The sequence below is a fragment of the Carcharhinus amblyrhynchos genome, chromosome 3, assembly GCF_965287045.1.
Source record: "Carcharhinus amblyrhynchos chromosome 3, sCarAmb.v2.hapA, whole genome shotgun sequence".
NCBI lineage: Eukaryota > Metazoa > Chordata > Chondrichthyes > Carcharhiniformes > Carcharhinidae > Carcharhinus > Carcharhinus amblyrhynchos.
Genome location: NC_137326.1, coordinates 11,802,496 through 11,828,682, shown reverse-complemented (window position 1 = coordinate 11,828,682; position 26,187 = coordinate 11,802,496). Strand labels below are relative to the sequence as shown.

At 47.3% G+C, this 26,187-nt stretch overlaps 1 protein-coding gene across 1 annotated transcript in view; it reads left to right on the top strand.

Annotated features, from left to right (window-relative positions):
- The window catches only part of mst1rb (macrophage stimulating 1 receptor b), a 142,120-nt gene that overhangs the window by 31,914 nt on the left and 84,019 nt on the right, over window positions 1-26,187 (top strand). The window contains exon 3 of the mRNA XM_080181391.1: window positions 19,522-19,689. Within this exon, the coding sequence (XP_080037517.1) occupies window positions 19,522-19,689 (168 nt within the window). The remainder of the gene's footprint in view (window positions 1-19,521; window positions 19,690-26,187) is intronic.

Genomic DNA, 26,187 nt, shown 5'->3' with positions numbered 1-26,187 from the left:
AACTTCTTCACTCAAAGGGTGGTGAATCTCTGGAATTCTCTGCCCGTTGAAGTGGTGGAGGCTGCCTCGCTAAATATTTTTAAGAAGCGGGTTGATGGGTTCTTGATAAGAGAGGGGATTAAGGGTTATGGGGAGAGGGCGGGAAAGTGGAACTGAGCCACGACAGATCAGCCATGATCTTATTGAATGGCGGGGCAGGCTCGAAGGGCTAGATGGCCTACTCCTGCTCCTATTTCTTATGTTCTTATGTTCTTAAATAAGACACTAAGCTAATGTTTCAAGTCCATATGATTCTCCCTCGGATTCCTTGGCCAGAATTTTCTGGGATTCTCCAGCCCCGCTGAAGTGAATGGAAAATTGGCCGTGTGTCAAATTTTCTGTCCTTGCTGGCAGCGACGGTGGGGCATGAATCTCTAGAAAATTCCGGCCCTCAGCAGCGCTGAAGGAGCGTCATTCCCATTCTTGTTTCTCTCTCCACAGACCCGCTGAGTTTATCCAACATTTTCTGTTCTTATTTCCAATGGGTCGGAATTCTCCGATCTTGCCCGCGCCCTGGATTTTCCTGTCCCGCTGCTGGCTAAGCCCCAAATTCTCATTGGCAGCAGCGGCGGGGCATGGCTGGTAAAAGAATTCTCACCAACATTTTCTTAGGTGGCTCAGCGTCACGTTTTTGGTTTATAATGCTCCTTGTGGGGTGGGATTTTCTGACCACGCTCACCCCCAAGACCAGAAAATCCTGCCCAAGGTTAACGAACCTTTGCATGGGCTGCCCCCGGCCCGCTACGATTCCCCTGCAGGGTGGGACGGGAAGATTGTACCCGTGATGTTTTGTTGTACTAAAGGTGCAGGGTAGGAGGTCTTGTGGCGCAGTGCGGAATGTCCCTCTTTTCACTCTAGGAAGGTGCACTCATAATGTGGCCAAAGTGGTAGGGCATCAACCTGGAATTCCAATATAGAACGTAGGACGTAGAACCTTACACCGTAGTACAGGCCCTTCGGCCCTCGATGTTGTGCCAACCTGTGAAACCAATCTAAAGCCCCTCTAACCTACGCTACTCCAATATCATCCACATGTTTATCCAATGACCGTTTAAATGCCCTTAATGTTGGCGAATCCACTACTGTTGCAGGCAGGACATTTCCAAGCTCTTACTACTCTCTGACTAGTATTCCTTCCCATTACAAGCCAGTGACAGACACTAGTAGTGGGAGAGGTTGCTAGTCAGATATGAGATGGAAAGAAATCGGAGTCTCCGCCATCACGGTCCAGAGCTCTAGACCACAACGCGCACGTGAAAATCATCTTCCCCTTAAAAATGCATGTTGCCACGGCAACTCAGACTCACTGGGGGAGGGGCCAGTTGAGTGGAAGTCCGCTGTGGGTCAGATTGGTGCTGGGACTATGGGGATGGACCCCCGTTTTGGCTGGAATGGATTCAACCCTGTCGGCACTGGAGGTGGGCCGCACCTACCTTCAGGCAGTGAAGGCAATTCTGAGGTATTTTTACTGAGTTCTTCTTCAGTGCAAAATAACGTACCTCAAGATGGAATGTGAAGTGATCCAATAAGATCCAGTTGCTGCGGGGGTGGGGAGGAACTGAAGGAAAGCTACCTGATTGGTTGTCTCCATCTGTAATTACCTTGTGACCTTTAGCTGTAATGGTTCAAATGTTTGCAGCGTTGTACAAGTTCACTCAAGTATGTGGGGGAGGCCTAGTGGTGGTATCGCTGGGCTATTAATCCAGAAACTCAGCTTAGTTCTGGGGGACCTGGGTTCGAATTCCACCACGGCAAATGCTGGAATTTGAATTCCATAAAAAATATGACTGGAATTAAGAATCTACTGATGACCATGAAACCATTGTCGATTGCCAGAAAAACCTGTCTGGTTCATTAATATTCTTTAGGGAAGGAAATCTGCCATCCTTACCTAGCCTGGCCTACATGTAACTACAGAGCATGGTGGCACATTGGTTAGCACTGCTGCCTCACAGCGCCAGGGATCCGGGTTTGGTTCCCAGCTTGAGTCACTGTGCGGAGTCTGCATGTTCTCCCCGTGCCCGCCTGGGTTCCCTCCAGGTGCTCCAGTTTCCTCCCACAGTCTAAGAGACGTGCTGGGCCATGCTACATTCTCTGCCGAACAGATGCTGGAGTGTGATGACCAGAGGATTTTCACAGTCAATTATTTGCATTGTTAACATCAGCCTACTTGTGAAACTTATAAATAAACTTTAACAATGTGGTTGACTCTCAGCTGCCCTCGGGCAACGGGGGATAGGCAATAAATGCTGGCTAGCCAACCACGCCCTGTCCCATGAATGAACAAAAATAAATTAATTCAACAAATGAGGCAGTGCTGTGTTGTGGGAGGATCAGAGCTTTGACAGTCACAACACAGATCTGGAAATAAAAGTCTAATGATGATTGTGAAACTGTTGTCCATAGTCATAAATGTGCTTTAGGGAAGGAAATCTGCCATACTTACCTGGTCTGGCCTACATGTCACTCCAGAGCAATCTGGTTGACTTAACTTGCCCCTTCAAGGGCAATTAGGCCTGGGCAGTAAATGCTGGCCCAGCCAGTGACCACCCATATTCCCTGAAAGGATAAAAAGCAACACTCACAGTGGACCAGTGAGAGAACCGCACTAAATCATCTTTCCGGGAAGCAAACACTTATTGAAGGGAAAACATTCCTGCTGAGTTTAGGAAGGGAGTTGGATGGATGAAGGGGAGAAACAAGCTGTTTGTTGAGTTGAGGGAATCCCGTGTTGGCGGCACGCTAGCACAATGGTTAGCGCTGCTGCTTCACAGCTCCAGGGTCCTGGGTTCAATTCCCAGCTCGGCTCACTGTCTGTGTGGAGTTTGCACGTTCTCCTCGTGTCTGCGTGGGTTTCCTCCGGGTGCTCCGGTTTCCTCCCACAGTCCAAAGATGTGCCGGTTAGGTTGATTGGCCATGCTAAGAAATTGCCCCTTAGTGTAGGTTAGAGGGGTATAATATGTAGGGATATGGGGTTAGGGCCTGGGTGGGATTGTGTTCGGTGCAGACTCGATGGGCCGAAGGGCCTCTTTCTGCACCGTATGATTCTATGAATAGTTCTGGATGAAGATGGAACCACTTGTAGGATTTGAGTAAGACCCCAAGATGAGTCACAGGGCAGGAAAAAAGAACATCAGATCTAGAACATGTTCATCTTAATATCATACTTGATCAAATATTAAATCATTTTTAATCATCAATTCTGGTGAGCCCTAGGAGTGGTTTTGCCAACTGAGCACTTCAGTCTGGGAATTAAAATTCAGTTCATTGCATGACCTGCTTTGTTATTGGAGGAGAACTCCTAGGGTGCAATTACATCCGGCTGTTCACGCCACGCTCCCACCGCAGTGCTGTCGGAGAATTTGACACCCAACCAAATCTCCATTCACTGCAGCAGGGTGGGAAAATTTTGCCGGTATGAATGGGACAGCCGTAACGTTCTGGCTCTAGAGTTTTACAACATGTAAAGAGGCTCTTTGGCCCATCGTGTCTGTGCTGGCCATCCGGCTGCTATTTATTCTAATCCCATTTTCCAGCACTGGGCCTTCAGCTTCCCAGAATTCTATCCCACAACAGTTTTCCTCGCACCTTATCCAGCAACACCTTCCAGCAATACCTATCTTAGCGAGAGAAGGCAAGTGGAATTGGTGGAATGCAAAGGTGTGTCCAGAAATGTGTGCTTGCACTTATCAATGTCTATGCTGAGTGCATTTGTGTGTGTGTGTTTTCTGGTCTGCGTCCAATTTTGTCACAATGACTCATCATTGAATGAAATGAGTCGGTGTTTATCCTCTCTAACCTGTAATTTCACACACCGCTTCTGCTGCAAACACTCATTCACAAAGGAAAGAGGACTGGGAGTTGGATTTGCCATGGATCTTGAAGTGTTACCCCTGAGGCTAAAAGCATGAGGTGGTCCCACTCCCGTGGGCTCTTAACCCAGGGGGCATTTTGGTGGCATCTTCTGATTAAGAGGCCCACCCCGTCCCCGGGGCTGCTATGCTATTGAGGATGCCAACCATCGGCGTGAGTTGCTGCTTCAGTGCCCGAGTGGCACAGCCTGTAGCACTGCTGCCTCACAGTTCCAGGGACCCGGGTACAACCCCAGCCTTGGTCATTGTCCGTGTGGGGTTTGCACGTTCTCCCTGTGTCTGCGTGGGTTTCCTCCAATGATATGCAGGTTAGGTTGGTTGGCCATGCTAAATTGCCCCTTAGTGTCTGAAGACGTATAGGTAAGTTGGATTAGCCACGGGAAGTGTGTGGGGTTAGGGGATAGGGTGGGGAAGAGGGCGGGGATAAGATACTCTGTCGGAGAGTCAGGGCAGAATTGGTGGGCCGAATGGCCTCTTCTGCATTCTTGGGATTGTATGATCCAATCAGCAGGCCAGTTCCTCGGCAGCGCCACCACTAGCAGAAGCTAGGGCTGCCTCACAAAGCAGATGGTGTCTCAACAGTGAGGCACCCTCCAGGATAGGTGGCTTTGGCTGGGGAAGGTCAAGTCGAGGTGAGCCTTGTCGTGGTGCATTGGTGGCACTGTTGCCGTGCCAGGGACAGCCCATTGCCACTGACAGAACATTCTGAGGCCATGAATGAACTCATTAAGGTGGGCCTCCACTTCCCCACACTCCACAGGGAGACCTCTGGCAGCCTCCCACCTGGCGACAAATCCCCCTGATGTGGGCAAAATGTCGGTGGCGGGAGGTGGCGAGCGGCACTTAATTAGCCAATCTTGTGGCTCGACCAGCCGGCCACACAGCTCAGGTTCTCACCGTTGGGCCACAGCAGTGGAGAGATTCAGCCCTAGCATTCCTAACAACCATCCGTGAGGGGAGGCTGGTTTAATGTTTGAAAGATGGCAGGCCTCCTGCTCAGCCTAAACGTCATGCTCTGGAGTGAGACGTCAACCTGCTGACCCTCGGGCTACCCATTGAGCCACGACTAACAACTAACTTGTAACTCACGTACTCTGCTATTCTACTGCCCTTCTCATCCATTTTCTAGCACTCATAGAATCCCTACAATACAGAAGGAGGCCATTTGGCCCATTGAGTCTGTACCGACCACAATCCTACTCCAGGCCCTATTCCCGTAACCCTCATTTACCCTGCTAATCCCCCTGACATTGGGGGTCAATTTAGCGTGACCAATCAACCTAACCCGCACATCTTTGGACTGTGGGAGGAAACCCACGCAGACACAGGGAAAACAGACAGTGACTCAAGACTGGAATTGAACCCGGATCCCTGGTGCTGTGAGACAGCAGTGCTAAACACTGTGCCGCCCATGTTGATACTCTCGTCCCTCTTATTCCTTTGTTCTCAGTTTTTGGACATACTATTCTCTGATTTCTTTGCCTTCTCTTTTTTTTTCATTCTGGCACTCCCTTTCTGCCTCATCAGGTTACGGTGACACATTCCTGTCTGGTGATTACCATTTGGTGTAATGTGGTCTTGTGAATCATTGAGGGTAGGTAGGTAATTACTCATAGCTCATGAGGGACCATGGAGATCACTCACCATTAGACAGAGACCATTGGTTAACTGGCTTGAGGGGAGCCCATTTCACATTAAGCATGGCCCAGGTTAGGAGTCAGGCCCCAAGGCTCCCTTCATCAAGACCAGAATTGAAAGCATGCGGTCGGCATTATTCTGCACCAAACGACTAGCCCACTGAGCTAACTGACCACCAATCATTTAAGATCATTGGATTTATTGAGGGTGTGACGTGTGTGAATCATAGAACCCTACAGTGCAGAAAGAGACCCTTCGGCCCATCGAGTCTGCACCGAACATGATCCCACCCAGGCCCTATCCCATATCCCTACATATTATACCCACTAATCCCTCTAACCTATGCATCCCTGCACACTAAGGGGCAATTTCTTAGCATGGCCAATCAACCTAAACTGCACATCTTTGGACTGTGGGAGGAAACCAGAGCACCTGGAGGAAACCCACGCAGACACGAGGAGAATGTGCAAACTCCACACACAGAGTGACCCGTGCCAGGAATTGAACCCAGGTCCCTGGAGCGGTGAAGCAGCAGTGCTAACCACTATGTGTGTGTGTGTGTGTGTGTGTGTGTGTATTAGTAGTTAGAAAGGCAAATGCAATGTTAACATTCATTTCAAGTGGACAAGAATACCAGTACAGAGATGTACTGAGACTTTATAAGGCTCTGGTCAGACCATATTTGGAATATTGTGAGCCATTTTGGGCCCCATATCTAAGTACTTATGTGCTGGTCTGGAGAGGGTCCAGAGGAGGTTCATGAGAATGATCCCAGGAATGAAAAGCTTAACATATGAAGAGCGTTTGAAGTCTCTGAGTCTGTACTCGATGGAGTTTAGAAGGATGAGGGGAGAACCTCATTGAAACTTACAGAATACTGAAAGGCCTGGCTAGAGTGGACAAGGGGATGATATTTCCATTAGTAGGCAAGACTAGGATCCAAAGGCACAGCCTCAGTCTAAAAAGATGACCCTTTAGAACTGAGATGTGGAGGAATTCGTTCAGTCAGAGGGTGGTGAATTAATGGAATTCGTTGCCACAGGAGGTTGTGGAGGCCAGGTCACTGAGCGTATATAAGACAGAGATAGATAGGGCCTTGATCAGTAAGGAGATCAAAGGTTATGGAAAAAAAAAGGGAGAATGGGATCGAGAAACTGGTTATGGGGGAAAGGCAGGAGAATGGGGTTGAGAAACTTATCGGCCATGAGTGGATGGCGGAGCAGGCTTGATGGGCCGAATGGCCTAATTCTGCTCCTATCTCGCGTAGTTTTTTTGATTTGAAAAGATAATCAATGAAATATGGCAAATGAAGTGACTTTTAAATGGAAAAAAAGCCTCATTTTTCTCTCAGGTGAATTCTCTTATCTCTCCTTCCGCTTTTCACAAGATACTCCTGTTTTCTTTATCTCCTGGCTCAGAGGTCAGAGTCTGTGTTTTGTTTCTGTGACGGGTGATACTGAAACCTTGTCCCGGGGAGGCAGCGAGATATCTTACACAGGGTTATGGTGACAGACACGGGGCACTATACACAGCTTGTTTGTTTTTGTACAAGGGTGACACTGGAGAGTTCGACTGTCCAAAGGGAACGCTGTCAATATTTGGAATCTGAGTGATATGGGCAAATGCTTTGGAAATGGAACCTGATTTATTAACACAGGGAAAACTTCTTTTAGCCAAGTCAACTGATTATTTTCTTTCTTTCTGTTTCCCCAATTGATTGTATCTATGACTCTCCTCTTATTTTACTTTCTGTTGCGACATTTTTTTTCACCTCTGACGCTCTCAAGTTTCCACCCTTCTCCACTCCCTCATTTTTTTTCCCCTCGCTCCCAGTCAGCGTCCAGTTAAAACCTGTCTAACTTTTGTTTTTGATAATCTTTGCCTTTGTTGCCAGCCAGCTGGTTTGAACAAAGAAAATCACAGCACAGGACCAGGCCCTTCAGCTCTCCAACCCTGCACCGACCATGCTGCCCGACTTAATTAAAACCCCCTACCTTCCAGAGACCATTTCCTTCTATTCCCATCCTATTCATGTACTTGTCAAGACACTCCTTAAAAGTTACTACCGTATCTGCTTCCACTCCCTCCCCTGGCAATGAGTTCCAGGCACCCTGTGTAAAAAATCTGCCTTGGACACCTCCTTTAAGCTTTGCCCCTCACACCTTAAACCTGTGCCTCCTAGTAATTGACTCTTCCGCCCTGGGAAAAAGCTCCTGACTATCCACTCTGTCCATGCCTCTCGTAATCTTGTAGACTTCTTATCAGGTCTCCCCTCAACCTCTGTCACTCCAGTGAGAACAAACTAAGTTTCTCCAATCTCTCCTCATAGCTAATGCTCTCCATTCCAGGCAACATCCTGGTAAATCTCTTCTGTACCCTCTCCAAAGTTTCCATATCCTTCTGGTAGTGTGGCAACCAGAATTGAACACTATATTCCAAGTGCGACCTAACTAAGGTTCTACAAAGCTGCAACATAACTTGCCAATTTTTGAACTCAGTGCCCCAGCTGATGAAGGCAAGCATGTCATATGCCTTCTTGACTACCTTCTCCACCTGCATTGCCACTTTCAGTGGCTTGGGTACCTGTACACCCAGATCCCTTTGTCTATCAATACTCTTAAGAGTGCTGCCATTTACTGTTTGCAGTAGGTTTGTTCAGTGGTTACAGCAAGGAAGGAGGCCCTTTGGTCCATTGTGCCTGTACTGGTTCTCGGAAGGGGCAATTCACCTCATGCCACTCCCCAGTAGCCCTGTGTGTTATTTTTCCTTTTCAGTTAATGATCCAATTCCCTTTTGAAAGCCTGACTTGAACCTGCCACAAGACCACAAGACATAGGAGCTGAGGTTGGCCATTCAGCCCATTTGAATCTGCTCTGCTATTCAATGAGATCATGATTGATCTGAGATAATCCTCAACTCCTCTTTCCCGCCTTATCCCCATAACCCCCCTATTCCCTGACTGATTAAAAATCTGTCCATCTCAGCCTTGAACATAGTTAATGATCCAACAACTACATGTCTCTGCGGGAAAGAATTCCACAGATTCACTCCCCTCTGAGGAAAGAAATTCCTCCTCAACTCTGTCTTAAATGGATAACCCCTTACTCTGGGATTATGCTCTCTTGTCCAAGAGTCTCCCACCAGGGGAAACCCATGCAGACACGGGAAGAAAGTGTCAACTCCACACAGACAGTGACCCAAGCCAGGAATTGAACCCAGGTCCCTGGCGTTGTGGGACAGCAGTGCTAACCACCGTGCCCCCTTGTGACTGGAAGGTTAATATGACTATCTTTTATATTCCATTGGAAATCAGTACTCGTGTTAGGTAATTAAACTTGCCTCCTGTCTGCTTGCTAGGTCACGTGACCCATATATAGTGGAGCTGAGTGAATTGAGATCATGTGTGTGGCGTGTGCAATGTGACATGTGTCTGCCTTCATATGGTATAGCCTGACTCCTCAGGAAGATTGAAGCACATTGACTGAGTAAGCCTAACCCACCCGATCACACCTACATAGAATAGACTCCTGACAGTTCAGCTGGGGGCCATTCAGCCCATCAAGTCTGTACTGACACAAGCCCACCCAGGCCCTATTCCCGCAACCCCAGACATTTACCCTGCTAATCCTAAGGTCAATTTAGCATGGCCTGTCAACCTAGCCTTCACATCTTTGGACTGTGGGAGGAACCAGAGCACGCGGAGGAAACCCACGTGGACACCGGTAGAATATGCAAACTCCAAACAGTGACCCAAGGCCGGAATTGAACCCAGGTCCCTGGCGCTGCCAGTCAGCAGCGCTAACCACTGTGCCACTTGATGTGATAGAAGTGTAGCTTTCTCCACTTTGTGTTGTGGTCCCTTTAGATAAAGGCCAATGTTCCATTAGCTTTGGGGATTACATTCATACCTGCAATTTTAGTGAAATGGAAGGCGATAGTCTAGTGGTATTATCGCGAGACTATTAATCCAGCAACACAGCTAATGTTCCGGGGACCCGGGCTCGAATCCCGCCACGACAGATGGTGGAATTTGAATTCAATAAAAAAAAACTGGGATTAAGAATCTACTGATAACCATGAAACCATTGTCAATTGTCAGAAAAACCCACTGGTTCATTCATGTCCCTTAGGGAAGGAAATCTGCTGTCCTTACCTGAACTGGCCTACATGTGACTCCAAAGCCACAGCAATGTGGTTGACTTTCAACTGCCCTCCTCGGGCAACTAGAGATGGGCAATAAATGTTGGCCAGTCAGCAATGCTCATGTCTCATTAATGAATTTTTAAAAAATTGCCTGTCTGGATTCCCGAATCCCCCTTTACGTTGCCATGGTTTCGCTCACTCGCTTAACCCATGTCATAAGAACATAAGAAATAGGAGCAGGAGTTGGCCATCTAGCCCTTCGAGCCTGCCCCGCCATTCAATAAGATCATGGCTGATCTGTCGTGGCTCAGTTCCACATTCCCGCCCTCTCCCCATAACCCTTAATCCCCTCGCTTATCAAAAACCCATCAACCCACGTCTTAAAAATATTGAGCGAGGTAGCCTCCACCACTTCAACGGGCAGAGAATTCCAGAGATTCACCACCCTTTGAGTGAAGAAGTTCCTCCACAACTCCGTTCTAAACCGCCCCCCCTTTATCTTGAGGCTGTGCCCCCTAGTCCTACTGTCCTTTCTGAGCGGGAAGAGTCTCTCCACCTCTATCCTATCCATCCCATTCATCATCTTATATGTCTCAATGAGATCTCCCCTCATTTTTCTAAACTCTAACGAGTACAAGCCTAGTTTATTCAGCCTCTCCTCATAGCTCAACCCCGTCAACTCCGGCATCGGCCTAGTAAACCTCCTCTGCACTCCCTCCAAGGCCAAAATATCCTTGCGTAAGTACGGCGCCCAAAACTGCACACAGTGCCCCAGCTGCGGCCTCACCAGTGCCCTATACAGCCGCAGTATAGCTAACAAAACAGTTTCAATAGTTTACAGAAAGGTAAATCAGTCATGAAATTTGGCACACATGTGATTTACTGTTCAATAAAATCTGTCAGCCCCACCATGCATGTACGTTGTATTGACAGAAGCAGGAACATACAAAGGGGGGATTGAATATAAAAGTAGGGAGGTCTTGCTGCAGCTGTATAGGGCACTGGTGAGGCCGCAGCTGGAGCACTGTGTGCAGCTTTGGTCGCCGCACTTACGCAAGGATATTTTGGCCTTGGAGGGAGTGCAGAGGAGGTTTACTAGGCTGATGCCGGAGTTGAGGGGGTTGAGCTATGAGGAGAGGCTGAATAAACTAGGCTTGTACTCGTTAGAGTTTAGAAGAATGAGGGGAGATCTCATTGAGACGTATAAGATGATGAATGGGATGGATAGGATAGAGGTGGAGAGACTCTTCCCACTCAGAAAGGACAGTAGGACTAGGCACAGCCTCAAGATAAAGGGAGGGCGGTTTAGAACGGAGTTGAGGAAGAATTTCTTCACTCAAAGGGTGGTGAATCTCTGAAATTCTCTGCCCGTTGAAGTGGTGGAGGCTACCTCGCTAAATATTTTTAAGACGCGGGTTGATGGGTTTTTGATAAGAGAGGGGATTAAGGGTTATGGGGAGAGGGCGGGAATGTGGAACTGAGCCACGACAGATCAGCCATGATCTTATTGAATGGCGGGGCAGGCTCGAAGGGCTAGATGGCCTACTCCTGCTCCTATTTCTTATGTTCATTGACCGGGTCATGTGATACACAGTTCTAGGCATCGCATAGAATGCTGGGTTCAGTAATAGTTCATGGCTAGTGGACCATGAGCTCACAGAACTGATATTTCAACACTCAGACAGATAGTTCACTAATAGCAACGGAGCATGAGTCAGCATGAGGTACCCTTATAGTCATGCAAGTTTTTGCAATGAAGCCAGAGCATTAAGTCAGAATTGTTGTGCCTTTAGACGCTAGTTCACAGCCAGTGGCAATGTGCTCTGACGCTTTAGCTGTCTGCTGTGTTTGTGCTGCTGTGATTAATGAAAGCTTTAACTACATCACAAACTCAGCAATGTCCCAGTGAAGCATGGTGGTTAGCACTGCTGCCTCACAGCGCCAGGAGCCCAGGTTCAATTAAGGCTTTGGCTGACTGTCAGTGCGGAGTTTGCACGTTCTCCCCGTGTCTGCGTGGGTTACATAGAAACCAGCAATGCTGAAGGAGGCCCATCGAGTCGGCACTGACCACTATCCCACCTAGGCTCTTTCCACATAGGAGCACCCGGAGGAAACAGAATGTGCACAGACAATGATCCAAGTTGGAACTTGAACCTGGGTCCCTGGTGCTGTGAGGCAGCAGTGCCTCTGAGTCCTTTGGCTTCCTCCCATAGCCCAAAGATGTGCAGGTTAGGTGAATTGGCTGTGCTAAATTGCCCCTTAGTATCGCAAGATGGGAAGGTTAGGGGGGATTAGCAGGATAAATATGCGGGGTTATGGGCATAGGGCCTGGGTGGAACACTCCGTTGCGAGTCTGTACAGACTTGATGGGCCGAATGGCTTCCTTCTGCACTGTAGGGATTCGATGAAAAAATAATTTAATGTGCTTAAAACCAGTCACATTTTAGTAGACTATTAGCTTAAGTATTCTAATTTATCATGCCCCGGTTCAGAGATCTGAGCAGAGAACGCTACGTCAACATTACAGTGGTGTCATCTTTTGGATGGGATGTTATATAGAATCCTGACAGTGCAGAAGGAGGCCATTCAGCCCATCGAGTATATTTAGTATATGGGTCCAGGCACAATCTGTGACGTAATGGTGGTGGCACCAATCATTTCGCAAAAGGAAGTCCTATATTTATTTTTTGTGAGAAGCAGGGCGTTGGAACGGACTGGATTGCTCCGTGGAGAGTTAGCATAGACTTGAGACAGCCTCTGAAATGGACCGAGTAAACCATTCAGTTCAAAGGTCAATAAATGTCGGCCAGCCAGTGAGGCCTATTGTTCCATGAATGAATTGAAAAAAAAAGCTTGGCATATTTAGCCCCCAGAATGAACTAACAGCCACATCTGTGCCATTTTGCTAAGACCACCTGCTTCCAATTTTGTAATATTGGCCAGAATTTTCCCATCTCACACACCCCACTGCTGCTGCCAGGGAGAATGGAGAATTTGGTGCTTAGCCAAATCTCAGAACACGGTGACAGGACCGGATAATCCCAACAGCTGGATTCCTGCAAATGTCCAATTTCCCACTTGCGTCAGAGACCCTCATTCACGACTTTGTTGTCTCCATATTTCAGTATTTCAATGCACCCCTGGCCAGCTTCCCAAATCCTACACTCCATAAACTTGAGGTCGTCTCAAACTCTGCTAGCTGGGTCATCACTTGCATTTGGTCCTGCTCACACACTGCCCCTCTTCTGACTGACCCACATTGCCTGCTGACCGTGTGACGTCCCGATTTTATAATTCTCATTCTTTTTCCTCAAACCTCTGCCTGGTTCAATCCCTAGTTCTGTGATCTTCGCCCCTCCAAGATATCCGTACTCATCTAATTCTGGTCATTTGACCATCCCCGATTTGGTGCACCAGTGGTATAGAATCATTGAATCCCTACTGTACTGAAGGAGGCCATTCAGCCCATCGAATCTTTACCGGCTCGCCGTCAGAGCATGTCAGCCAGGCCCTATCCTTGTAACCCGACATATTTACCCCACTAACCGTCTAACCTAAGCACCTTGGGACATTAAGGGGCAATTTAGCATGGCCAAATCCACTTAACCTGCACATCTTTGGGGGGAAACCAGAGCACCCAGAGGAAACCCATGCAGTTAGAGGGAGAATGTGTAAACTCCACTCAGACAGTGACCCAAGCTGGGAATCGAACCCGGATCCCTGGTGCTGGGAGGCAGCAGTGCTAACCACTGTGCCACTGTGCTGCCCACATAGCCTGCTTTCCTCTTAGAAACACACTTGTTGCTCCAGAAATGTTTTGTTTTGCCTCTGGATTTGAGTACGATGTCGCTGGGTGAGGATGGATGGTGAGGATGGATGGAGGATGGATGGGTGAGGATGATCTGGAGGAGGGAACCGAGTGCAGGGTGTCGAAATTTGCTGATGACACCAAGATTGGGGGAAAGGCAAATTGTGCGGAGGGTGTGGAGAGTCTGCAGAAGGATCTAGATAGGCTGGGCGAATGGGCCAGGAAATGGCAAATGGAATTTAATGTTGGCAAGTGTGAGGTGGTCCACTTTGGTAGGAAGAATGGTAGGAAGGACTATTACTTACGTGGAGAAAAACTGCAGCAGGCGACGGTGCAGAGGGACCTCGGGGTCCTTGTGCATGAGTCGCAAAAACCCAGCTTGCAGGTGCAGCAGGTGGCCAGGAAGGCGAATGGGATGCTGGCCTTCATAGCGAGGGGGATTGAATATAAAAGTAGGGAGGTCTTGCTGCAGCTGTATAGGGCATTGGTGAGGCCGCAGCTGGAGTACTGTGTGCAGTTTTGGGCGCCGCACCTGTGCAAGGATATTTTGGCCCTGGAGGGAGTGCAGAGGAGGTTTACTAGGCTGATACCGGAGTTGAGGGGATTGAGCTATGAGGAGAGGCTGAATAAACTAGGCTTGTACTCGTTAGAGTTTAGAAGAATGAGGGGAGATCTCATTGAGACGTATAAGATGATGAATGGGATGGATAGGATAGAGGTGGAGAGACTCTTCCCGCTCAAAAAAGACAGTAGGACTAGGGGGCACAGCCTCAAGATAAAGGGGGGACGGTTTAGAACGGAGTTGAGGAGGAACTTCTTCACTCAAAGGGTGGTGAATCTCTGGAATTCTCTGCCCGTTGAAGTGGTGGAGGCTGCCTCGCTAAATATTTTTAAGAAGCGGGTTGATGGGTTCTTGATAAGAGAGGGGATTAATGGTTATGGGGAGAGGGCGGGAAAGTGGAACTGAGCCACAACAGATCAGCCATGATCTTATTGAATGGCGGGGCAGGCTCGAAGGGCTAGATGGCCTACTCCTGCTCCTATTTCTTATGTTCTTATGTTCTTATGTTCTTATGATGGGTTGGGGATAATATTTTAGCAGGCGGTGGGAAGTCTGATCTTTCTTTGTGGGAGCTTGAGGAGAACTCTGAGATTGTTGTCACACAGGTTTATTCCCATGAACTATGTCTGCTATGTTACCCGGTATTGATGTAATGCTGTCGGGTGAGCAATCGGTTCCATCTGCCTTGGCAAAAATCATAGAATCCTACAGTAAAGAAGGAGGCCATTTGGCCCATCGAGTCTGCACCACAATCCCACCCAGGCCTCATTCCCGTAATCCTCCATATTTCCCTTGCAAATCCCCCTGAAACTAGGGTCAATTTAGCATGGCCAATGCATGTAACCCGCACATCTTTGGATGTGGGAGGGAACTGGAGCATCTGGAGGAAACCCACGCAGACACGGGGAGAATGTACAAACTCCAAACAGACAGTCATCTGAGGCTGGAATTGAACCTGGGTTCCTGGCGCTGCGAGGCAGCAGTGCTAACCACTGTTCTTTCAGCTGACATAGGTACCTCACAAGAGGTTACTGCAGAAGGTCAGAGGACATGGAGTTGGGGGTAGGGTGTTAGCGTGGATAGAGGATTGGTTGTCAAATAGGAGGCAGAGAGTGGGGGTCAATGGGTGCTATTCGGATTGGCGGTTGGTGACTAGTGGGGTGCCCCAGGGGTCGGTGCTGGGGCCTCAGCTATTTACCATTTATATAGATGATCTGGAGGAGGGAACCGAGTGTAGGGTGTCGAAATTTGCTGATGACACCAAGATTGGGGGAAAGGCAAATTGTGCGGAGGGTGTGGAGAGTCTGCAGAAGGATCTAGATAGGCTGGGCGAATGGGCCAGGAAATGGCAAATGGAATTTAATGTTGGCAAGTGTGAGGTGGTCCACTTTGGTAGGAAGAATGGTAGGAAGGACTATTACTTACGGGGCGAAAAACTGCAGCAGGCGACGGTGCAGAGGGACCTCGGGGTCCTTGTGCATGAGTCGCAAAAACCCAGCCTGCAGGTGCAGCAGGTGGTCAGGAAGGCGAATGGGATGCTGGCCTTCATAGCGAGGGGGATTGAATATAAAAGTAGGGAGGTCTTGCTGCAGCTGTATAGGGCATTGGTGAGGCCGCAGCTGGAGTACTGTGTGCAGTTTTGGGCGCCGCACCTGCGCAAGGATATTTTGGCCTTGGAGGGAGTGCAGAGGAGGTTTACTAGGCTGATACCGGAGTTGAGGGGGTTGAGCTATGAGGAGAGGCTGAATAAACTAGGCTTGTACTCGTTAGAGTTTAGAAGAATGAGGGGAGATCTCATTGAGACGTATAAGATGATGAATGGGATGGATAGGATAGAGGTGGAGAGACTCTTCCCGCTCAAAAAAGACAGTAGGACTAGGGGGCACAGCCTCAAGATAAAGGGGGGGCGGTTCAGAACGGAGTTGAGGAGGAACTTCTTCACTCAAAGGGTGGTGAATCTCTGGAATTCTCTGCCCGTTGAAGTGGTGGAGGCTGCCTCGCTAAATATTTTTAAGAAGCGGGTTGATGGGTTTTTGATAAGAGAGGGGATTAAGGGTTATGGGGAGAGGGCGGGAAAGTGGAACTGAGCCACGACAGATCAGCCATGATCTTATTGAATGGCGGGGCAGGCTCGAAGGGCCAGATGGCCTACTCCTGCTCCTATTTCTTATGTTCTTATATAGGTCCTAAGCTCTGGAACGCTATATGTCTCCCCCTCTTTCTTCCCTTAAGACACCCATCGACCCTTACATGTCTGGGTGATTTTGCTTTAGAACGCTCCTGGGAAGTGTTTTATGATAATAAGGGTGCCACATATGTTGCTGTTGTATATTTGATTCTGAGCCACAAGCATGTGCTTGTGTTATTCTGGAATATATTTGCAGATCCATGTATACACTATGCACCAAAATAGTGTTGATCTTGGCAGACTTAGTGATGAAAGTAAACAGTGTCTCAGTAGAAGTAATGGGGTTGGGAGCAAGTAACTGAATTAAAGATCTTCCATGACTGTCTTTCTTCCTATTTTTTGACATTGAGATGCTGGAAACTTTTTGCCTGCTTGTGATTCCTGTCCATCATGCTTTCGAATCAAATCTAAGCTGATCATGCTACACACATGTTTCATTCAGTTGAGGGGTTCAAACGTAGACAGATCATGGCTAGGCGTGCAGTCTGCGCCACCAGTTAATCATCTCGCCAAACTTTCGATGAGAATGAACTGGAAGAATGATGGAAAATATCCTGTCTCCGAAGCTGAGGGCAATCTGGTGCAGGACAGTGAGATAGCATGGAGGCAATGGGCCAACTGGCTTCCTTACCAACTGTCTAATTCTTAGAAGTAACCCATTCTGAGAACCCTGTTGTGAAAGAATGGAGAGAGTTGACTGATTAAATTACTCAAAATGTTCTTTGAAAAGCTCTTTATTTTGCCGCCTCCTCCCCCAACAAGTTCAGACATAGTTTGCAATGTGATACTGGGGCAGCACAGTGGTGATGTGATGTTTTTGGTTCATCCTAACCCACTCCAGGCGCCGTGACTGCTGATTTCTACCTGTCGTGCAATGAGAATTCCTATTTTTTGTTTTTTGTCACCTTCCTCACTTCAACCAGTTGCCGTTCTCTTTGTGACCTGTGCTGGCTTAGATCTGTAATGAATAAACATGTATTTCTTAACCGTGCGATCAGCAATGGTACTTTATTTATTCACAACCCATCCTGAAGCAATTTGTGGCTAGGTGAGCTGCACATACGAGTACCAGGAACCCATTTATGAATAACGAAAGACATTAGGGCGGCGCAGTGGTTAGCACTGCTGCCTCACAGCGGCAGGGGCCCCGGTTCAATCCCGGCCTCAGGTCACTGTCTGTGTGGAGTCTGCGTATTCTCCCTGTGTCTGCGTGGGTTTCCTTTGGGTGCTCCGGTTTCCTCCCACAGTCCAAAGATGTGTGGGTTAGGTTGATTGGCCATGCTAATTTGACCCATTGTGTCAGGGAGATTAGCAGAGTATGTGGGGTCACGGGAATAGGGCATGTGTGGGATTGCAGTTGGTGTCGACTCGATGGGCCAAATGGCCTCCTTTCGCACTGTAGGGGTTCTATGATTAGAAGCCAAAAATACAGATTTAAATTTCCTTCAATTGTTTTCTATAATCGGCTAGTAAATGAAAATGTGTGTGCTTACTTATTTTGATTTGATTTATTATTGCTATGTGTATTAGTATACAGTGAAAAGTATTGTTTCTTTCGCGCCATATAGACAAAGCATGCCATTCATAGAGAAGGAGAGGTTGCAGAATGTAGTGTTACAGTCATAGCTAGGGTGTAGTGAAAGATCAACTTAATGTGGGGTAGGCCCATTCAAAGGTCTGATGTTAGCAGGGAAGAAACTTTTTTGAGTCAGTTGGTATCGTACCGTTTGGGACATGGACTATACAAAGGTTAGTTGACCTTGGGTGGGATTTTCCGGTCTTGGAGCGAACGCAAAGGGAAAATCCTGCCCATTGTTTCACGTGGGTCTCTGAGCGTGGAATCAAAGTGAGTGAGGTGTTCCTTCGTGGATGTCAGTGAGCTGAAAACCAAGAGGGATACTTCACTTTTCCAGTGGTGTTGACTTCACATTATGAGATGGGTAGACAGGTGAGTTGGTCTTGCATGTGATGAGTCAGTGTTTCCAGCAGAAGCAGCGTAGATGGGGCCAGGTGTCCGGCATGGGCCGGAGCTCCTTGTCTACGACACTGCCGGTCCGATTGTAAAAAGACAGACTGAGACTGTGCAGTTCAGCGAGGATGTATTACTGCTTCCACAAGGGCCACGGCGTTTGATTCCCATCTCTCCACACTATCCAGAATCAATGTGTAAACCCTGCCTGAATCTGCAAGATTGTCAAATGCCTCAATCATTAAGAAGGTTACCAGGCCCTTCATTTTAACAGATTGCGGTTGGCCGATCTGTGTTATGAAATGTAGATGGCCTTTGATTAGCTCTCGTTATGTTTGGTCTCCTGGGTTGGATTAGTGGCTCTTCAGGAATAATGTGGTGTGAATTTCCCTGGTACTACCAGGTAGCTCCTTTAGTTCAGGGTCTCAGACAGACATAGATATAGCCATTTAGAGTCTTTGTCCAATACGAGAGAGAGAGAATGAGCTTATTACAGAAAGAGGCCATTTGGCCCATTGAGCCTGCACCCATAACAATCCCACCCAGACCTATCCCCGTAACCCTGGACATTTACCCTGCTACTCACTTGACACTAAGGGGCAGATATGGGGAGAACTCCACACAGACAATGGCCCGAGACTGGAATTGAACACGGGTCCCTGGCGCTGTGAGGCAGCAATACTAACCACTGTGCCACCTTGTATCTCTGAACATTTTCTAAAAAAATTATACAGGGTGAAGTCTTAGTCCCTCATGCTTTCTAAGTACTTATATTGCTGCCACTACTGCTTCCACATGCACACAACCACCCTCCACAAGCTAACCTTTGATGCACTGGAGGCAGCATCACTCAAGATCATAGAATCATTGAATCCTATAGTGCAAAAGGAGGCCATTCAGCCCATCGAGTCTTGCACCAAACACAATCCTACCCAGACCCTATACCCATAACCCCATGCATTTACCCCAGCTACTCCCCCTGACAACAAGGAGCATTTTAGCATGGCCAATCCACCTAACCCACACATCTTAAGACAGTGGGAGGAAACCCATGCAGACACGGGGAGAACGTGCAAACTCCGCACAAACAGTGACCCAAGATGAGAATCAAACTTGGGTCCCTGGTGCTGTGTGGCAGCCGTGCTAAGCACTGTACCACCCGGATCTGCTAGTCTTTTCATGTCTACAACTTCTGCTGCCATTTTGCTCGGAGTCTTCCAGATGAACAGCACTATCCCTTTTGCAGGTTAATGCGTGAATTTTTGCCAATGCAATGATCTATTTTTGCTTTCTCTTTTTCAGGGTAAGAGAGAATGTTGGGACAAACCAACCAAGACATCGCAAGCCCTCAGCCGCATCGATAGATTTGATGGAGCGCTGGATGATACCAAGCTCACGTCCATCATCGTATCTGTAATAGGAAATTTCACAGTTGGTCACCTTGGAACAGCAAATGGAAGAATTTTGCAGGTAAAAGATGCAAGTGTGGTACTTGATCTCGGTTACGTGCTGTGTGGGCTAACTCCCGATGTCTGGTTCAGAGGTTTATCCTGAGTATCAAGTCTTCCAAAGATATGTATCAAGCCCAAAGACATGCTGGTTTCATCGTTGGCCATGATAAATTCTTCCTCGGTGTGCCCCGAACCAGGCGCCAGAGTGTGGCGACTAGGGGATTTTCATGGTAACTTCATTGCAGTGTTAATGTAAGCCTACTTGTGACACTAATGAATAAACTTTAAAAACTTTATTGGCGACACGCATCTTGTGGGTGGGTGACCATGCTGCCTCCCTTCCCCCCCCCCTTTCCATTTTTGGGGAAAATGGCTTGGGTGGGGACAGTGGCAGCTGACAGATTTTTGCACTCCCCTGCATCCACACTCACCCTCATCTGGATGGGTGAAAATCCTGCCTTTGATTGCAAAATCTACAGTGACTCTTCACTGCAGTACTGAGGACATGCTTCACTGTCAGAGGTGCCTTCTTTTTAATGAGGCATTAAATCAAGGCCTCCTCAGAACACACACAGGCATTACCACTATTTTGAGAAAAATTCCCTCCCTGCGCTCCTTGCCAATTTTTATCCCTCACCTAATTAAAAAAGACAAATTATCCACTGATTTGCAGGTTGCTGTTCGTGGGAGCTTGCTCTGGCAAGTTTGTAGCTGAATTTTCTACATTACAACAGTGAATATGCTTCAGAAGTATTTAATTGGGTCTAAAAGTGCTCCAAGACATCCTGATATCATGATCTAAGTGATTAAAAGAAAAACCCTATTTGTTAACAGTCTGATAGTCCCATGGTTATTCACAGTGAGAAGTCTCACAATACTAGGTTAAAGCCCAACAGGTTTATTTGGTAGCACTAGCTTTCGGAGCCCTGTTTCTTCATCAGATGAGTGGGAGTTGTGTTCACAAATAGGGCATATAAAGACAAAAACTCAATTTACAAGACAATGATTGGAATGCGAGTCTTTATAGGTAATCAAGTCTTAAAGCTACAGACAATGTGAGTGGAGAGAGGGTTAAACGCAGGTTAAAGAGATGTGTATTGTCTCCAGATAGGACAGTTAGTGAGATTTTGCAAGTCCAGGTAAGTCGTGGGGGTTACAGATAGTGTGACATGAATCCAAGATCCCGGTTGAGGTTGTCCTCATGTGTGAAACTTGGCTATCAGTTTCTGCTCAGCGATTCTGCGTTGTGTGTTGTGAAGGCCGCCTTGGGGAATGCTTACCCGAAGATCAGAGGCTGAATGCCCGTGACTGCTGAAGTTTTCCCCAACAGGAACAGAACACTCCTGCCTGGTGATTGTTGAGCGATGTTCATTCATCTGTTGTTGTAGTGTCTGCATGGTCTCCCAATGTACCATGCCTTGTGACATGCTTTCCTGCAGTTTATCAGGTAGACAACATTGGCTGAGTTGCAAGAGTATCTACTGTGTACCTGGCGGATGGTGTTCTTACGTGAGACGATGACATTTGTGTGGATGATCTGGCACGTCTTGTAGAGGTTGCTGTGGCAGGGTTGTGTGGTGTCGTGGTCTCCTAAAGGCTGGGTCGTTTGCTGCGGACAATGGCCTGTTTGAGGTTGTGCAATTGTTTGAAGACAAAAAATGGGGGCGTGGGGATGGCCTTGGCGAGATGTTCGTCCCCATCAATGACATGTTGAAGCCTCCGGAGATTATTAATTGTGCTACCAAAATAAACCTGTTGGACTTTAACCTGGTGTTGTGAGACTTCTTACTGTGCTTACCCCAGTCCAACACTGGCATCTCCACATCACATTCACAGTAGTTAGCACTGCTGCCTCACAGTGCCAAGGACCCTGGGTTCGATTCCTGACTTGAGTCACTGTTGAATGTTCTTCCGTGTCTGTGTGGGTTTCCTCCAGGTGCTCCGGTTTCCTCTCTCAGTCCGAAAGACGTACTGGTTAAATGCATTGGCCATGCTAAATTTTCCCTCGGTGTACCCGAACAGGTGCTGGAGTGTGGCGACTAGGGGATTTTCACAGTAACTTCATTGCAGTACTAATGTAAGCCTATTTGTGACACTAATAAATTAAAAAAATCTTTAATTTGCACCCTTGGGTTCCAAAGTCACGCTGTGTCGATTGCTGTTCCAGTGTCATAACAGCGCTCTGATTGTTACTGATTAGATAATGGAAAGTTTTGACATTGCAAGGTGCTGGTAGTTTTTGTAGACATTGCCTGAATTGAGTGTGAGGTGGTTTCCCATGTTTACTGTCAGCGTGAGAGTTTGCCGATTTAGTCCTTCAAGCAGAACAATAAGCATCGCTTTGCTCTCGGGGATTAAGCCGTTCCCAATACAGGAAGTTCTACTTAGGTTTCTGATTCTTTCCCAAGTCTGTCATGATATGAAGCATCCTGACTCATAAGAACATAAGAACATAAGAAATAGGAGCAGGAGTAGGCCATCTAGCCCTTCAAGCCTGCCCCGCCATTCAATAAGATCATGGCTGATCTGTCGTGGCTCAGTTCCACCTTCCCACCCTCTCCCCATAACCCTTAATCCCCTCTCTTATCAAAAACCCATCAACCCGCGTCTTAAAAATATTTAGCGAGGCAGCCTCCACCACTTCAACGGGCAGAGAGTTCCAGAGATTCACCACCCTTTGAATGAAGAAGTTCGTCCTCAACTCCGTTCTAAACCGCCCCCCCTTTATCTTGAGGCTGTGCCCCCTAGTCCTACTGTCTTTTTTGAGCGGGAAGAGTCTCTCCACCTCTATCCTATCCATCCCATTCATCATCTTATACGTCTCAATGAGATCTCCCCTCATTCTTCTAAACTCCAACGAGTACAAGCCTAGTTTATTCAGCCTCTCCTCATAGCTCAACCCCCTCAACTCCGGTATCAGCCTAGTAAACCTCCTCTGCACCCCCTCCAAGGCCAAAATATCTTTGCGCAAGTGCGGCGCCCAAAACTGCACACAGTACTCCAGCTGCGGCCTCACCAATGACATTTCATTTGTTTTTTAAATTAATCTCTTCATTCGATGGAATCCTCATTTAATATCTTGTTGGAGCTCAGTGAATTTCGGATCACTCTTTCCGAGGGGTTTTGAAAGCGTACATTAGGACATTTGCTTCTTGTAACTGCAATTGCCACTCAAAGCTGTTGAAGTTGTCCTATGGAGTCTGTTGGTTCTCCGACCACCCCCCTCCCCACCTCGCCCCCCTCCCCCATCTCACTCATCCCCGATACTGTTCAAGTGAAGTTGTGTATCCAAATGATTCTCCCGTCTTCCTGACAACCCTCTGCTGCGTAAGATGATGGCTTGTGTCGAACAGTTCAGAGAAGGTTTGTTGGACTAATACCCGGGTTGGGTGGGTTGTCTTGTGAGGAAAGATTGTTCAGGCTAGGCTTGTATCCGCCAGGGTTTAGGAGAGCAAGAGATGGCTTATTGAAAGATCCCGAGGGGTCTTGAGAGGATGGATTGTTTCCTCTTGTGGAAGAACCCAATACTGTTCAGAAATAAAAGGTCTCCAGTTTCGGATGAGGAAAACTCTTTCCTCTCAGAGAGTTGTAAGACTTTGGAACTGAATTCAGCAGCTGCACTCTGGCACTGCACCCTCTGCCACATTTACTGCAGTGGACGATTCTAGGCTGAGGAGGTGAGTGATTCACTGGCCTCTGTTTTCCCTGGACCCTCTTTTCTTTTCATGACCCCTTTTAGCTCTTCTTACTCCTTGCTTAAGTTTCTTTCTACTTTCCTTGTATTCCACACTTGCTTTGTGTGTTCTCAGCCTCCAAGCTTTGACAAATGCTTCCTTTTTCTCTTTGACTAGGCTCACAATATCTCTCATTATCCAAGGTTCCCAAAATTTGCCATACTTATCCTTCATCTTTACAGGAATGTGCCAGTCCTGAATCCCAATCAACTTAGACTTGAAAGCTTCCCACGTGCCAGATGTTGATTTGCCCTCAAACATCTGCCCCCAATCTACATTCCTCAGTTCCTGCCTAATATTGTTATAATTAGCCTTCCCCGAATTTAGCACCTTAATTTGAGGACTACATTTATCTTTATCCAGCAGGATTAAGGGAAATTCCAAGGCTTTTTACACATATATAAAGAGCAAGAGGGGAGCCAGGGAGAGGGTTGGCCCACTCAAAGACAAGGGAAGGAATCTACGCATGGAGCCAGAGGAAATGGGCGAGGTATTAATGAGTACTTTGCATCAGTATTCACCAAAGAGAAGGACTTGATGGATGATGAGTCTGGGAAAGGATGTGTAGATAGTTTGAGTCATGTTGAGGTCAAAAAGGAGGAGGTATTGAGGTTCTTGAGAAACATCAAGGTAGACAAGTCTCCAGGGCCTGATGGAATATACACCAGAATACTGAGAGAGGCAAGGGAGGAAATTGCTGGGGCCTTGAGAGAAATCTTTGTATCCTCACTGGCTACAGGGGAGGTCCCAGAGAATTGGAGAATAGCCAATGTTGTTCCTTTGTTTGAGAAGGGTAGCAAAAATAATCCAGGTAATTACAGGTAGGTGAGCCTTATATCAGTGATAGGGAAATTATTGGAGGGGATTCTTCGAGACACGATTTATTCTCACTTGGAAATATATAGATGTATTAGTGAGAGGCACCATGGTTTTGTGAAGGGGAGGTCGTGTCTCAGGAACTTGATCGAGTTTTTCGAGGAAGTGACAAAGATGATTGATGAGGGTAGGGTAGTGGATGTTGTCTACATGGACTTCAGTAAGGCCTTTGCCAAGGTCTCTCATGGCAGACTGGTGCAGTAGGTAAAGACGCATGGGATCAGAGGTGAACTGGCAATGTGGATACAAAACTGGCTCGGTCAAAGAAGACAGAGGGTAGCAGTGGAAGGGTGCATTTCTGAATGGACGGCTGTGACAAGTGGTGTTCTTCAGGGGTCAGTGCTGGGACCTTTGATGTTTGTAATATATATAAATGATTTGGAGGAAAATTTAACTGGATTGATTAGTAAGTTTGCAGATGACACAAAGGTTAGTGGATTTGTAGATAGCGACGAGGACCATCACAGGATACAGCAGGATATAGATCAGTTGGAGACTTGGGCGGAGAGATGGCAGATGGAGTTTAATCCAGACAAATGTGAGATAAAGCATTTTGGAAGATGTAATATAGATAAGAAATATACACTAAATGGCAGAACCCTTAGGAATATCGATAGGCGAAGGGATCTGGGTGTACAGGAACACAGGTCACTGAAAGTGGCAATGCAGGCGGAGAAGGTATATTTGCCTTCATTGGCCAGGGTATTGAGTTTAAAAATTGGCAAGTCATGTTGACGTTTTATAGAACCTCAGTGAGGCCGCACTTGGAATAAAGTATTTAATTCTGGTTGCCACGCTACCAGAAGGATGTGGAGGCTTTGGAGACAGTACTGAAAAGACTTACCAGGAAGTTGCCTGGTATGGAGGGCATTAGCTATGAGGAGAGGTTGGAGAAACTTGATTTGTTCTCACTGGAGCAACAACAGAGGTTGAGGGGAGATCTGATAGAAGTCTACAAGATTATGAGAGGCATGGACAGAGTGGATAGTCAGAAGCTTTTTCCCAGGGTGGAAGAGTCGATTACTAGGGGGATAGGTTTAAGGTGCGAGGGGCAAGTTTTAAAGGAGATGTATGAGGCAGATTCTTTACACAGAGGGTGGTGGGTGCCTGGAACTCATTGCTGGGGGAGGTAGTGGAAGTGGATACGGTAGTGACATTTGCAGTTTGATGTTTTCAGTCAGGTCACTGTGGTTCCAAACTCTCTGCCTCAGCCTTCCTGCCAGATTCTCCCCTCAACTCATCATTATCCCTCTCGATATTGCCCTTTAAGGTGCGTTTTCTGCAGACCTGCTCCCTATACGCTTTGTATAAATGCGTATATGCATAACCTCTGTAAGATTGGAAAACAAGGTGGGAGAATTGATAAAGGGGTGGGGTGCGGAAGCGGGGTGGTGGTGAAATTGGAACACAGAGGTCCTAGGTCGGTCACACCGGTGAGTGTCAGAACAATGCAGAGTGGCATGCGGGCTCTGTAAATGATGTGTGACCTTACAGTACGTCCAAATCATCCCCATGTCATTTTGCTATAATTAGAGCTGTGGGATGGTGTCATCAGCTCTTTGCAATTCAGAACGCAAAACAATGAAAGCACCAGTGCAGTCAGACAGGTTGTCTATCAGGGAGTATACCTATGTCTCACAGCCTGACTATACTGCAATATGGGGTGATGGCAATGCCTGTTACTGCTTTTCTGTCCATGGTAAATGGCAAAGGAAAAAAAAAACAATTACAGGAAGGAAAAGGTGAGGTTTAAATAGCAAAGAAGCACTGATCACCACAGAGACAACATTTATTTTAACTTTCATTGCATAGTGACACAGTGGTCAGCACTGCAGCCTCTCAGCGCCAGGGACCTGGGTTCGACTCCTGGCTTGGTTAACTGTTGTTGATTTGATTTGGTTTATTAT